At 48.3% G+C, this 14,717-nt stretch overlaps 1 protein-coding gene across 2 annotated transcripts in view; it reads left to right on the forward strand.

Annotated features, from left to right (window-relative positions):
- Frmpd2 (FERM and PDZ domain containing 2) overlaps positions 1-14,717 on the forward strand; it is a 119,670-nt gene that overhangs the window by 14,438 nt on the left and 90,515 nt on the right. For both annotated transcript variants that reach the window (XM_039094910.2, XM_039094911.2), the window contains exon 2: positions 13,231-13,356. In XM_039094910.2, the coding sequence (XP_038950838.1) occupies positions 13,231-13,356 (126 nt within the window). The remainder of the gene's footprint in view (positions 1-13,230; positions 13,357-14,717) is intronic.

A 14,717-nucleotide genomic window follows, 5' to 3' on the forward strand; every position in this document is an offset into this window, starting at 1 on the left:
GGATTGAACCCTTGAACTATGCCACCAGGTTTCCAGTTTGTACATGGCAGATCATGTGACTTCTCAACCTTCATAACAGCATGGACCAAGTCCTCTTAACAAATCAGCTTCACATATTGATACACTGAGACCCATGCACACGCCCACACCCTCACCCTCACCACCACACCCTACCCCTCACACCCCCATACCCTCATACCCTACACCTTCACACATCCACTCCTGGAACCTCCTCACACCCCTCACAGGTCCCACACACTCACCCCCCACACTCACATTTCACACCCCCACACATTTTGCCTGCTGATTCTGTTCCTCTGACTCCAGTTAATATCTGAGGAGTCAGTTGTTCTTGTTTTTCTCTCACCCACTGTATTTAAGTTTCTCTAGAAATATTCTCTTTCTGCATCTCTCTGTTTTTTCGTCTCTCCATCTCTCTGCCTCTCTCTCTCTGTCTCTGTCTCTGTCTCTGTCTCTCTCTCTCTCTCTCTCTCTCAGGTTTTTAAAGACAGGTTTATCTGTGTAACCCTGGCTTTCCTAGATAGAAATCACCCTACACAGAGCAGACTGGCCTTGGACTCAGAGATCCACCTTCCTCTGCCCCCCTGAGTGCTGCCACCACTGCCCTGGCTAGAAACTCTGGCTTAAGTGGAATCTAAAAACAGGATGTCAACTTCAAGCAAGACAGTCATAGCTGGTCTTGTTAGCTCGCAGGGTCCATGCTTCCCTCGGACAGCCATGTGACTTTTGTAGTCATACAGCAGTTTAAATTTCACTGCTTCATCTGGAGGAGGAATCTCTCTCTCTCTCTCTCTCTCTCTCTCTCTCTCTCTCTCTCTCTCTCTCTCTCTCCTTGAATGATGTCAAGCACTGTATTCTCCTCAACTCATCATCATAAAGTGTGACAGCTGAGGGTCCCACAGCTCATGCTGAGGACATAGAAGGAGTCCCACAAGGCTTCGGAAAGGCTGAAGTGGCACTTCCGGGAGAGCAGATAGAACCCCTTGTGCACGGGCCGAACAGAAGCTGCGTCAGTAACCTTGAGTTACGTTTTTGACATTTTACTTTAAAACTTTCAGATAATGTCAGGAAGACAGTATGTTTAGAACCCCAGGCTTTCCCCCATTTCTCAAACTAATTGCTTCTTTCAAAAGAAAAGACCAGGCCTCTGGAACAATATTACCTGTCATGAATTCAATACATTGAAAAGAAAATGGTTATAATTACCTTCCAGTTACATCTAACGGTGTGAATTTCTCATTACTACAATAACAAATGGTTTCATTTGTAAATAAATGGATTTGCATTGGAGGGATTTATTTCTTAAGCTAATGGGACTATAGCAAATGCAAGAGATAGTAAGCAAAAGACTTGGGCACAGAAGACATGCTACCACAAATAGCTCTAAATTGTACCTCTGGATGGGTGCCATTGCCTAAAATACAGGTGAGAGGGCCATGCATCTTTGAGCACCAAGGAGAGGTGGGCAGTTGGGCAGTGCTAGCCTGTTACATGGGAACTGGTGCCTCAGCCTTACTGACAAGGAAGTGTCCTTGCTCAAAGTCATGTTTCAATAGTGCTGTCTCCACATTGTGGGTGGGTCATGGGGCATTCGGACTTGGGGAGGTAGGGGGAGGGGAAGAAAAAAAGATACATGTGGAGAAGCAGTGCTGGTATAATTCCAGGCACTATTTGCTTGCTATGGTATGAATCTGGAATGTTCCCCAGACACTCATGTCTTGAAGTCTCATTCATTGTGATGGAGTTGTCTCAGGAGACTATGGAACCTTCTAGCCGGTGGGACTTGTCTAACCTAACTAGGTCACCAGTAGCAGGTCTATGAAGGTCCTATCTGGCCCTGGCTCCACCTCTCACTCTGCTTCCTGTTTGACCATTGTCTTAGCCAATGTTCTATCGCTATGAAGAGACGCCATGACCACAGGGACTTTTTAAAAAGAAAGCATTTAATTGAGGCTTGCTTACAGTTTCCAAGGCTAATTCATGATCATCATGGCAGGGAGCGCGGTGGCAGGCAAAAGAGGTGCTGGAGTAGCCAGGATTTCTACATCGGGATCCGTAGGCAGCAGGAAGAGAGAGAAAGCCACTGAGTTGGTATGGTGGTTTGAATAGGAATGGCCCTCATAAGCTTATACATTTGGATGCTTTTGGTTACCAGGGAGTAGCACTGTTTGAGGTTTCAAATGCTCAAGGCAGGCCCAGTATTTCCCCCTTCCTGCTGCCAGTTTATCCTATGTAAAGCTCTCAGCTACCTCACTGAGTCTGCCTCTGTGCTGCCCTGCTTCCCGCCATGACGCTAACAGACTAAGCCTGCAAATTGTAAGCTGGCCCCAGCCAAAATCTTCCCTTTATGAGAGTTGCTGTGGTCATGCTGTCTCTTTGCAGCAATAGAAATCCTAACTAAGACGGTCAGACTTGGGCTTCTGAAAACCCAAAGGACACCCCAGGTGGACACTTCCTTTAACAAGACCACACCTCCTAATTCCTCTTAACATGTGCCACTCCCTGATGGCCAAGTACTCACATGTCTGAGCTTATAAGGACCATGCCTGCTCAAGCCACCACAGGCATCATGGAAAGAGCTGCCGTCATGAAGTTCACCGAGATCATCGCCATGATGGGGAGTGCCTTTGAAACTACGATGAAGGCAGCCTGGCCCTCTCTAAGTTGTTTCTGTCAGGTGTTTGGTCACAGTAATGCAAAGGTCACTGCAGAAAACTCCGGAAGGGCAGAGCCCTGGGTTTTTTAGTCTGAATTAAGGCATAAGTGGAACAGAAGACTCTTTTTCTTTGTGGAGAAGGAAGAGGAAGCTTATCTAGTGGCAAACTCCTCCTGGATCCTGATTTGGCCGTGGGTGGATAGCTTTCAATGACTCTACAAAGGTTCAAGTAGCAGGGTGGTCGGGTTATGGACCAAACAGTGTGGACAAGATCTTTCTGCAAGCTGTGACTTCTTAGAACTCCCACACCCTCCCTGGTTCCTTCTGGGGTGTCTATTTTGGGGGGCCTTGAGATAGTTGAAGCGTTTCAGTGAGGGTGAAAATGGGATGTTTACAGTACCTCAGCCCCAGCAAACAGATGGAAACAATTAACACTGTATCTTCAACGTCAATGTCTTGGAAGCTGCTCAGAGCTCTGATGCTTGAAAGCCTGGTCTGGATGGGGGAAGCCGAGATGGGAAAGGACAGGAGTCAGGGTGAGCTCAGCTCCTTTTCTGTTCTGAGTGCTTCAGTTTAATCTCATCGGTTCTGTGATGCAGCAGCTGCTGACCCTAGTCCTCAGATAACAAAACCGAGGCTCAGAGAGGTCAAGCATTTCCCAGTTCACAAGGTCACACAGCCACGGGGTCAGAAAGCTGGAGATTCAATGTCTAAAGCTCATATCGTGTCTCTGAAAAGAGAGAGCATGGAGTGAAAACAGGGCCAGAGAAGGCCTGAATAATACTCCACAAACCAAACCCAGGGAGATCCACACCTCATTTAGGGACTCTGTGATGGCTGCTCTCTATGCAGAAGAGACTGTAGCTGCAATCAAGTTAAAGCTTCTTAGATGGGAGAATATTCTAGATTATCTAGGTGGATTTCACACATCTCCGTGCTCACAAGATGGGGCCAGAGAAGACAGCATGACTCGAGAGCCAATATTCAAATGACATGGCCATAAACCCAGGAATTCTGACAATCTTCTGAAACTGAAGGAGGCAAAGAATTTGCCCCCTGACCTCTGCCCCTGCCAAGCATCAGGAGGCAGTGAGGCCCTGCATCCAATCCACTCTGATTTCGGCCTTGTGGCCTCTGAAACTATATGAAAATGGGTTTCTGTTATTTTAAGTCACCAAGCCTTTGATGATGTGTTACAACAGCCACGGGAACATAATATAGGACCCGAGATCAAAACCCGGGAGCCAATACTTCAGAGGTTATGGAAGGCGGTGCAGATGCTGGGATCGTGAGAGGAGGAGGGAGTAATGGATGGTAGAAGACCACCCAAGGAAGAAGCAGTGCCTGGCCACCGGCTGCCATGGGATAGGAGGCATACGCACTGTCCACAGTCTACCTCCTGCGGCTGTGACTCTGTTAATCCTAAGGATATTCATGCCTTTATATTGTGGGCATCAGTACCCTGAACCCCAGAGGTAAGAGCAGAGCCTAGAGTCCTGGGCCCAACTTCCCTCTCAGGGCCTTCCAGAGGGCTACACATCCCTCTAGAAGCCATGTTCTTTGATGGAAGCTTAGAGGGGTCAGGGAGATTCAGTACTGCTCAAGGCCAGTACTCAGTCAAAAGACACTTAGGGCCAGCAGAGGCTCTTACCTCTTCAAAGCCAGCATCTGGTCGATACTGCCCAATAGCTTGACAACAAACACACATGGGGCAGGTGGCCTGTCACAAGCGGCCACCCAGGTATCATCACTCAGCAGCCGTCTAGGGTGGGTGGATGCAGGATTCTTCCTTCGAGTGGGGTGGTAAGAGCCTTGTCAGTGATGAAGACCATGCATTCACTCGATGGGTGAAGCACAGACGAGGCGATCTGTGTTGCACGCAAAGAGAGGAAGGGGAAGGGGAGAAGGAGGAGGAAGAGGGGGGAGGGGGAGGGGGAGGGGAAGAGAGAGAGAGTTGCTCAGTCACAGGCCTGGGCACCTAGGTTCCAGCCTGCCTTTGCTCCAACCGCACATGCCCTGCCCAGCAGCAGCCAACAGCCAGCTTCCTGTTGCTGCCAGGCAAGAACTCATCCTGCTCCTGCTAACCTCTCTGACTCTGCCTCCTGTCCCATCTCTGTCCTCTGCCCTCTCACCACCGTCTCCACCATGCAGGGTTCTTGCATTCTCAAACTCTGTCAATCCTAAGGATATTTGTGTCCATTCTTTGCCAGAACCCACCCTACCCTCATAGAGTGTTTTTTGCAACCTCTGAGTCTGGGCTCAAAGGCCACCTCCCAAAATTCCTTCCCTGATATTCTGTTAAAGGACCCCCTCCCTCCCTGTAAGCATCTGCTGTCATACATCAGCTTGCCTCAGTCTCTCTCTGCAGCCTGTCAGTCTGAGATGGAGGCATTGCGTTTGCTTACCTGTGTGTGGCTTGTTTTCCCATGCCCTAACAAAGGGAGGGGGCTACACTGACTTCAGGTACACTATGCACTTAACAAACACATATTAAATAAAGCATGTCTCGGAGAGCATTGTCCAGACAGCCTCACAGATGAAATTCCAGCCTCTGTCTCCACGGTCCATGTGAGGACCACTAAAGGCCGTGGGCAGTAGGATGTGTTAACTTGCACCAAACCGGGTTGAAGGCTGCTGAAGGCTGAAGATTAACCAAAACGGATCTTGGCAGGCAGGATGCACGAAAGCCTGGAAACACACAGGGCTGGTTGTGTGCATGCATACCCTAGCCTGGGATGGCAGGAAGGATCTTAGGCCTCGAGAGGACTCCAGAAGGCCTCAGATAATGAGGTCCACGGAGATGAGATACAGGAAGGTTCACGAGAGATGAGATGGGGGTTGTGCATTGGCCAGAGCAGTGCCCATTGGCTTTGTGCTTTTTCAGAGACTCCTCACTAGCCGGCTGACCAGACTGGTCTGTGAAATGCAATCCTGTATTCTTTTAATAGTTAATGGCACCCTTTTTAGCTCGTTGCACAGCAGTACCTTGCCCACCAGACCACTTAGAGAAACTTGGAGAGAAGCCCAGAGGCATCATGGTGTGATGAAAGGCTTCTCAGCTGCAAATTCTCCAGACTGCTGCTCTGTAAGGTGCCTCATGCTGTCCCCACAGCCAGCAGACTGGAGAAAAAGTGCATGGCCCTGGAAACCGGAAACACAGGCCTAAACCCAAAGCCATGTGATGCTGGCCAAGTCGTTCTATCTTTGCCCCTTAGTCCCCACATCTGTGAAGTGGGTGTGACAACAGTGCCATTCACATTCTGTAATGGGGCTGAAATGACCCATCCAGTCAACACGCTGAATTTGTCTTGACATCCAGTAAGTACTAGGGGAGTGGGCTCTTGTTTTCATTGGAGGAAAAGGTCAACTGGTTCCAGACCACATTTGAAGAAAATACTTACTGAGGCTTCAGGTTGGTTCTTGATGACGGGCCTGGAGTGGAGCCCGTAAAGTAGACCCACAAGGGCTACTACTGTCCATTGGGGTGTCTCTCATGCGTGGCTGGTGCAGAAGGTTGTGGCTAAGGGAAGACAGGACTCTGGATGCTTCTACACTCTCCTCTGGTCCCAGCTACCCTGGGGCAGGTCTAAACACACTGCTGCAGGCCTGGAGCCTGGCGGGCAGAGAGTTTGCACAGACAAGCGCATGTGCACATTCGGCAGAGACTCATGGTTATGCTTTCGAACAGGCGTGAGGACAGGAACGGGGCTGCCCTCACTGTGGATGCCGTGATAGTGTCGCTTTCCACAATGAGAAGCCTTGGTAACAAGAGAGGTTGGCCCTCGTGAGCATGCGTGTGGTTCATGTTGGATGTCGTTCTTCCTTTTAAATCAAGGGTCGCAACTGACCTTGCTTCTGTCACCTTTCCTGGAGCTCTTACTTCTCATGAGGATCTGAGTCACTGTCTAGCATGTGCTAATGTCAGTCTGAAGGATCCCTTTAGTTCTTGGGGGACAGGGCAACAAATTGGTGTTTGTGTTTTTGTGGGAATGCCTTAATCCAGTTTTCAGTTCCCTTTTAGACTTATTTGGTGTGTGTGTGTGTGTGTGTGTGTGTGTGTGTGTGTGTATGCATGCTCTTGCCTGAGTTTACATGCACCATGTGTGTGCAGGAGCCCACAGAGGGCAGCATTGGGTGCCAGATCTCCCAGAACTGGCAGATACAGGTGGATGTGAGCTGCCACTTGGGTCATGGGAACCAAACTCAGGTCTTTTACAGGAGCGGGAAATGTTAATTGCTATGCCATCTTTCTAGCCCCTCTCCTTTAAGTTGAAGGATGCTTTACTGGGGACAGAATTCTGGACAGCCCTTTCCTTCCCTGCACATCAAATGGATCGCTCTGTCAGGTCCCTGCACCAGCCTGGGCCTAGACGACAAATCAGCCGTGCGTGTTTTATTGAGGATTTGCTGCCTGTTCCTCTTCCCTTTTTGCTCCTTTCACTGTTCTTTAGTTCCTTGCTGGCTGCTTAATTAAGATGTGGTACTCCATGGGTCTCACTGAGCTTCTCCTCCTATGGGTAACTCAATGTTTTTATTACAGTCAGGGTGGTTCTGCTCCCGGCTTGCTCTCCTCTCCTCTCTCAGAGACTGACTCCTGGGACGTGAGTTAAGCTGAGGGTGTCCTACAGAGAGCTGAACAGCTACTCATTTTTCCTCATTAACTTTTTCCCTTTTTCCTACGCTGATAATCTTCATTGCCCTGCTTTGGAGCTCACTACTTTTTGATGATCTCAGCTTTTGAAGTCCTCTGATGAGTCATTTTAGCCACTGCACTTGTTTCTTTGCTTAGATTTTCTACCTTGTTGCTGCTGTTCTCCTCTCCTGCTTTCCCTCAGTTCTTCGTTCTTCCTCTTTTTCCTCTTCTTCCTCTCCACCTCTTGTTCTTCCTCTTCTTTTCTTTCTCTTCTGTTCTTCCTCTTCCTCTTCTCCTCCTCCACATCCTCCTCCTTCGACAAGGTCTCTCTACAAATCCCTGGCTTTCCCGGACCTCACCATGTAGACCAGGCTGGCCTTGAACTCAAGAGATCCACCTGCCTCGGCCCCCTGAGTGCAGGGGATAAAGCCCAACTTTCCTTCAGTTCTTTAGACACCATTTCTGTTGGCAACAGGAGCACTTTTTAAGCAGCTAATATAAAGTCTTTGTCTAGTACGTCCAATATTTGGGTCTCCTTAGGAACGATGACTTGTCTGTCTTTTTGTTCTATTTATGGGCTGCTTAATAAGAGATTTATTTCTTTGTATTTTATGTATATACATGTTTTATCTGCGTGTGTGTTCATGTACCACATGAGTGTGGTGCCAGTGGGGTCCAGTATATTCCTCAGAACTGGAGTTACAAACAGTTGTGATCCACCTCAAGGATGCTGGGAGCTGAACTCTGGTCCCCAGCAAGAGCAGCAAGAGTGGCTCTCGGCCACTGAGACATCTTTCCAGCCCCTATGATTAATTTTCCTCCTTGCATTGCATGGAGGGCGGATTGAAAATACGATTTTCAATGATACAGAAGGCACCTCTGGCTAAACCTCCCTCCTGCTCTTGTCTAGGAGTGCCATGGTTGTTCTTCCTTGTTATTTACACATTTAACTACTTTCCAAGCCCTGCATTCTGTTATGTGTGGCTGCTGGGGTCTCAACTCAATTAATTTAGTAGTCACTGAAGGTTGGTGAAGACTGTCATCGTTAAATACCTGGATCCAACATGTCTTTCTGGTCTCTGCAGGGATCCCTCTGTGCTGGGGTCTCTCTCTGCAGGGATCTCTCTGCAGGGGTCTCTCTCCGTGGGTGTCCCTGCAGGGGTCTCTCTCTGCAGGGGTCTCTCTCTGCAGGGGTCTCTGCAAACACCAAAGCCAGCAGACTGTTGATCCCTGTGAGGCAAAAAGGAAATCCAGTTCAACAAGACTCAGTAGCTGAGTTGGTTCAAACCTCTAAATTTAGACTCTGGGCAGCTTTATTGCAGGCATGTTTAAGTACAATACAATTTGGGAAGAAAGTTTCCTGGTGTAACACAATCACTGGGGCACAAGTGCCCAGGCTACGTCAAAACTCAAGGTGTATTTCGAGTCTTCCATGAAGCTGGGTTCTAGAGGTACTCTACATGTGTTATCTTAAGGGCCTAGGGGAGGATCTGGCGTGGTCTAGGTCGTAGGTCACACAGATAAAGGTCATTTGGGCTATTAGTCCTCTGGTCCTGGTCGTTGGAGGTTGGGATGGCCTGGACCTATGTATAGCACATATCACCAGTCTATTATCTACCTCCATGCTCACCTTCGGGGTGGAAAACAAGTTGTACATCTCTCTCAGAAGAGACCATGCTAAGAGGTTAGCATTCCTGCTTGCCTTTGTGCTTATCTTTAAGCACAAGGACGTCCGTGCTCCCAGCAGATCTCTGAGAGATGAAAGGGCGAGCCTTCAGCCCACAAATCTGACTCAGCATCTGCTTCCTACCCGTGCAGTGACTAACGGTGAGCTGGAGGTAAATGTTTAGAGCCCGGACCGCATGTACCACCTCAAACTGGGACACAGTTCTACAAGTCAAAGGGACTTCTAGGTTCTTGGCGATGCTGGAAGACTTTTCAAGTCAGTTGATGTCTTCTCAGTGGCCAGCTGCTTGGTGGCTCTTGAAACACTGGCTATCTCTGCAAAACCTATCGTGATCGTGGATGACTGCAACATTAAATAGTCGATGCTGATTATTTAAAAAAGCGGCCTCTATAGAAACTTCTGTTGGCACCGGAGGAACTCTGAATGGGGTCAGTGCAGACCATTCTTTTCTTTTTAGAGCATCGTTGGAGGCTAGCTTCGAGATTTTGCTTTTACTTTTTAAAAGTCTTGTGTCCTCTGCAAGAGCAGTACATATTCTTAACTGCTGAGCCATCTCTCCAGTCCCGGTACAGATAAATCTTTTGAGAGCTTTCCAGGGGTCATGCTGGCAGTTCAGGTCCTAACAAGGTCAGAAAATGGGGTTAAAAAGAGGCACAGCTGGAGCCTAGCCCTGTGACGTCTGAGGGAGCCATTTTCTCACTGCTTCTGTGGACAGGAAGACTTAGAAAGGCTCTTACTTTGACATTCTGTGACTTCCCTCCCTCCCTCTCTCCCTCCCTCCTTCCTCTCATCCTTCCCTCCCTCCTTCTCTTCCTTTGCTTTCTTTAAATACTGTCTTCCTTGAGGACCCCAGTTGTTTGATCTACACATTTGCCATTTGGACTTTGCAGCTGCATTTCTGACAAAGTCCAGTGCGCCTCTTGGGCGCAGCGTGGCCTTTCTGCAGGGGTTCGGTGTTTGAATTTTGAGACTGTCTCAGCCCGTGTGTGTGTCTGTGTGCCCTGGCACATTACGTGTCTGGGGTCACCAACTCCAATGAGCGTGAGCAGAGCTTTCACACTCCACTCGGATGGTTCCTGAGTGCACGTGAGCATGTGTGCTTACATACGTGTCTGGATTTACTTGTTTATGCTGGGTGATATAGCAATTGCATGCCTGATTTTATAAGATGCTATCAAGCTGTTTTCCAGCATATCCGTCGGCTTCACAGTCTCACTGGGTGTGTGAAGATTGGGTTCTTATGCATGCTCACTAGTGTTCGGGGTTGTGACAAATGTTTATCTTAGTAATCCCAGTGGGTTTACACTATCACGTCACTGTGGCTTTAATTTGCATCTCTCTCATATCTAATGATGTCTAATATATTTTTATGGGTTTAATTTGGTATCCGTATAAATATCTCTGGGGACATGCTTGTGTCATTTTCTAATTATACTATTTATTTTCTTGTGTGTGTGTATGAGTGTTTGTACAACTGAGCGAGTCTTCAAGCGGATTTGCACTTATCATGACACGTGCGTACCGGTCAGAAAATGACCCTGGGGTTGGCCCTTGACTTCTACCTTGTTTGAGGAAGGGCCCCCCAACTCCTGACAGGGCTGCCTGTCTGTATGCCAGGCTACCTAGCTTCTGAACTCCTGCGTATTTGCCTGTCTGCCTCTCCCACATGGTATGGGTGACTACAGGTTCTTACATGGCAGCCAGCTTTTACAGGCACTCTGAGCTTTCAGCTCAGGTCCTCACGCTAAGGCAGCAAGAGATGTTGACCACTGAGCTGTGTCCGAATCATTTTCTTATTGGTGGATTGTGAGAATTTAAAAATATGCACTCTAAATATGTGTGTCTTTTCGGATATGTGGTTTTAGAATATTTTATCTTAGTAAAATTTGCTTTTCATACTCTCCATGGGATTTTTTCTCAGAGCAAAAAATTCAATTCCTCTGATGTCCTATTTATCACTTAAACATCCCTTTATAGATCATGCTCTTGGTATTAAGTTCACAAAACCTTTAACCAGTCTGGGTCCCTATGTTTTCTCCTTTGCTTTCTTGAAAGGGTATGGTTTGAGAACTAAGTGAAATCTACAACTGGCTTTGAGCTATATTTTATGAAGTAGTGAGGTCTAGGCCAGTGCTCAGGGGTCCTCTGGAAAACCGTGCCTCCTTGGCATTGCTGAATGGAAAAGACTTCTCCATGAGCCGCCTCCCTAACAGATTTACATTGTGGCTGGTGTTTTTCTTCTTCTGGTCTTGGCTTCCCCTTGGAATTTCGAGAGTTTTGTCTGAGAATCCAAGTAGCCACTCAGTGTGATTACAGTTAGAAACAGACAGATAAATGGGAATGTTTAACTCATAGTTCTTTGACAACTTTTGAAGAAAGAAAGGGAAAAGAAAGAGAGAAAGGGAGAATGGAACAGAGAAAAAAAGGGAAAAAGTAAGAAGTGGCCTGGGTTGAGTCCCAATTCATCTCCAGAAGACTTGAGTGGACATATATGACTACAAACATGGGCGTGGCATGATTCTGACAAACACAGGCAACCATGTGGTGAACCGGAACATGCAGCACCCCAGACGTTCACCTGGCTGCTGGGACTGATTCTTGTCTGTGTTTGTAGGTGCGGGACTCTCAGAGTCAGTCGGCTCAAAGGTCATTTATTTGCCCAGGACGGACATAGGACAGGGAATAAGAGACAAAGACAGAAGAAAGAGGAAGAGGGGGGAAGAAGGGGAAGGGAACAAGGGAGAGGGAGGATAGCCCTTCATTCTGTGAGGACCAAGGACCGCTTCTGGATAGAGAGGAGACAAACACTGCCCATCAGCAAATGGTGGTTTATCAAGGTAAATGGGGAAACCCCATGTTTGGAGGAGGTGTTTAATTTTAATTGGGGATGTTAATTAGGTTAGCCAAAGGGGGGTTTTGATTGCTGGACCTCAATTCTTTGCTAGCTGAACCTCAATACTTACGTAGTTGGACCTTGGTAGTCAGCCTCAGGAGGAGGAAGTGGCCAGATAAGGGAATAGACCTTGGTGGGTAGCATGAGGACTGGAATCTAATGGATTTCCAGCAAGGCAGAGGGAATCAGGGAGAAGGACAAGGACTGCCAGAGCCATATTTTGCCATGCTTGGGCTGGCTAGAGTCCCCCTCAGTGACCTGAGACCATAGGTGCCCTCATAGAGTCCTTGTGACAAATCACAGCTCTCAGCATCCGCTCCAGGTGTCCGGGTGCACCTGGAAAGGCCACGAGCCTGCTGCCACCCCCAGCAACCTGTGAATAGTCAGCTTTGCTCAGCGCCTGGAGGCTGGGGCTGCCTGTGGGCTCACTACCCAGCTCCACAAGGAGTACCTGCCTTCAGGAGCAGCAAGTACTCTGCCCCCATAAACAGATTAGGAAAAGCTTTAAGCCTTCCTGCTGCCTCCAGCAGGGCTTTGGAGATTAGCGAGGGTGTCTTGGGGTTGGGGGTGGGGCAAGTTGAAATGTCAGCTTTGGTTTAAAGGATCCTTCTAGAAGGAAACAGAGTAGCTCTCCTGGCAGGGGTGCTTCCCCCAGCTACTTTGTGCATCCTTCCAGTTCTGGAAGTTAGGCTCTTGTTTCCTTTGGGAGATTCTCCCTCTGCAGGCAAGCGCTGGTGGAAAGGCCTGTGGTGACACTTGCAGTCAGCTCCAGTGGTGGCTGCTAATGACTGAAGGTGTACTCATGTGTCTCAGGCTAAAATGTTCATGAGTCTTGATGAAGTGTAGGTAATAAACATTCCTTGGTACAGGGAACTCTCCTGGAGGAGAGATAATTGGTACACATTTCTTGTCACTTCTTTTTTTAATGTTTCTTCTCCTTTTTAAAGATTTATTTATTATATATAAATACACTGTAGCTGTCTTCAGACACACCAGACCATCTGATCTCATTACAGATGGTTGTGAGCCACCACGTGGTTGCTAGGATTTGAACTCAGAACCTCTGGAAAAGCAGTCACTGCTCTTAACCACTAAGCCATCTCTTCAGTCTTCAGCCCATTTCTTTTTCTGAGAGTTAATTGATCAATCTATTGCTCATTCCCTAAGAAGCCACAGACCTGTCTGGCCAGGTGTAGCGAACGCCTCTCCTTCTCTAGGCTGCTTACCCTGTGCCTCAAAGGTGCCGGGGATGGAAGCAGGATATCCACACAGTACCCAGTAATTGGAGGGATGGAGCATTTCCCGAATTACAGTGCTCTGTCACGTGTGTGTCTTCCCAGGCATGAGTGTGGCCTCTGTGACACTTGCTAGTGCCCTGCAGGTCAGAGGTGAAGCCCTGTCTGAGGAGGAAATCTGGTCCCTTTTGTCACTGGCTGCTGAGCGACTCCTGGAAGACCTACGTAATGGTAAGAGAGCGTTTGGGGCAACTGAGTCAGAGGACACTGAAAGTAAAGCTTCCTAAATAAGCTTCCTTATCTTCTTGATCTGTGATCAACCCTAAGCTTTTAGAACCAGACCACAAATGGTACTCACCAGGCAGGTGCAGTGAAAGGTGGCCAAGGTGGTTAAGGCTTTAACCACACAACCAAAGAACCAAGACTCAAAGGCTGTACCTCTGCTGTGGGCTTACCTGGTGCTTACAGAGAGAGACCAGAGGCAGCAACATCGGCCTTTTCCAACACTTGGACATGCCCGTACTTGCTCTGTCAGATTCTAGCCCATCAGAAGGCAGAACCCATGTTCTAAACAAGGGAGGTTAACATGAACAGTCACCAAGCTTCGATGTGGCGATAACGAAGGTGTCAGGACATTCCTCATAGATCCTTGGAGTGGAGAGCTTGTTCCCCTCCTTGGATTGGGTGTTGCTCTGATGGTGGGTCTGTACTTGTAGCTCAGTATGTTGAAGGTCCCTGAATTATCTGGCCAGCAGTAGCCTTCAGTCATGTCCAGGTGGGACAGAGGCAATTGTCAGGGGATAACTCACAGAGAGCATGGGCATTAGGAGGGGCCCTATGGAATATGGGCACACTCAGATGAGCAGACTGATAGAGTGTGGACAGGAAGACCGAAGCCTGCAGTACCTAGGAGGACAGGTCCTTGAGAAAATCGTCAAAGGGTGAGGCCAGGCCTTGAGGTACAGAAGGGCTTTCATGTCCCGAGGCTGAGTCTAGGACAGAGGTGCCCCTACTTGGTCATTTCATATTCATATTACAGTCTCCTGGACAAGGTAGGAGAGTTCTGCTTCCTGTGAGGTCTCTGCAGAGCCTCTTCTGGGAAGAATTGTTCCTAGAAATGGTTAAAGGAGATGAGAAGAGGCGATTGAGGGCTATGAGATTTCCGGTGGCAGATGAAGTAAATACAGAGAACCCACGCTTAGGTATCGACTCAGGAGCCCCCTGACTTAGCCGCTGCAGCATCAGCATCAGGGCATGTGAGAACGCACAGGTTCTGCTAGTCGCTGGGTTCCAGAGCCAGCCAGTGGAGGGAGGCTGCAGACCTATGCCTTAGCTTCTCTTCCCCCTGAACCCTCACTCCTGGCTCCTGTCCTGAGGGATCTAACTGTTGTAGATCCGTGCCATGCCCAGCTGCCTCAGGCTGTGGACCAGCTGCAAGGAACTCAGGTCTAAAGCAATTTCTAGCTTGTCTTTAAAAATTTCAGGTCCTTGTTAGATTCAGGTGTAGGTGCTAAATTCTTGTCCCGTTACAGCTACCTGTTTTTTTTTTTTTAAAGATTTTTTTATTTAATGTATTCAAGTACACTGCTGCT

The sequence above is a fragment of the Rattus norvegicus genome, chromosome 16 (genome assembly GCF_036323735.1).
Source record: "Rattus norvegicus strain BN/NHsdMcwi chromosome 16, GRCr8, whole genome shotgun sequence".
NCBI classification, from domain to species: domain Eukaryota; kingdom Metazoa; phylum Chordata; class Mammalia; order Rodentia; family Muridae; genus Rattus; species Rattus norvegicus.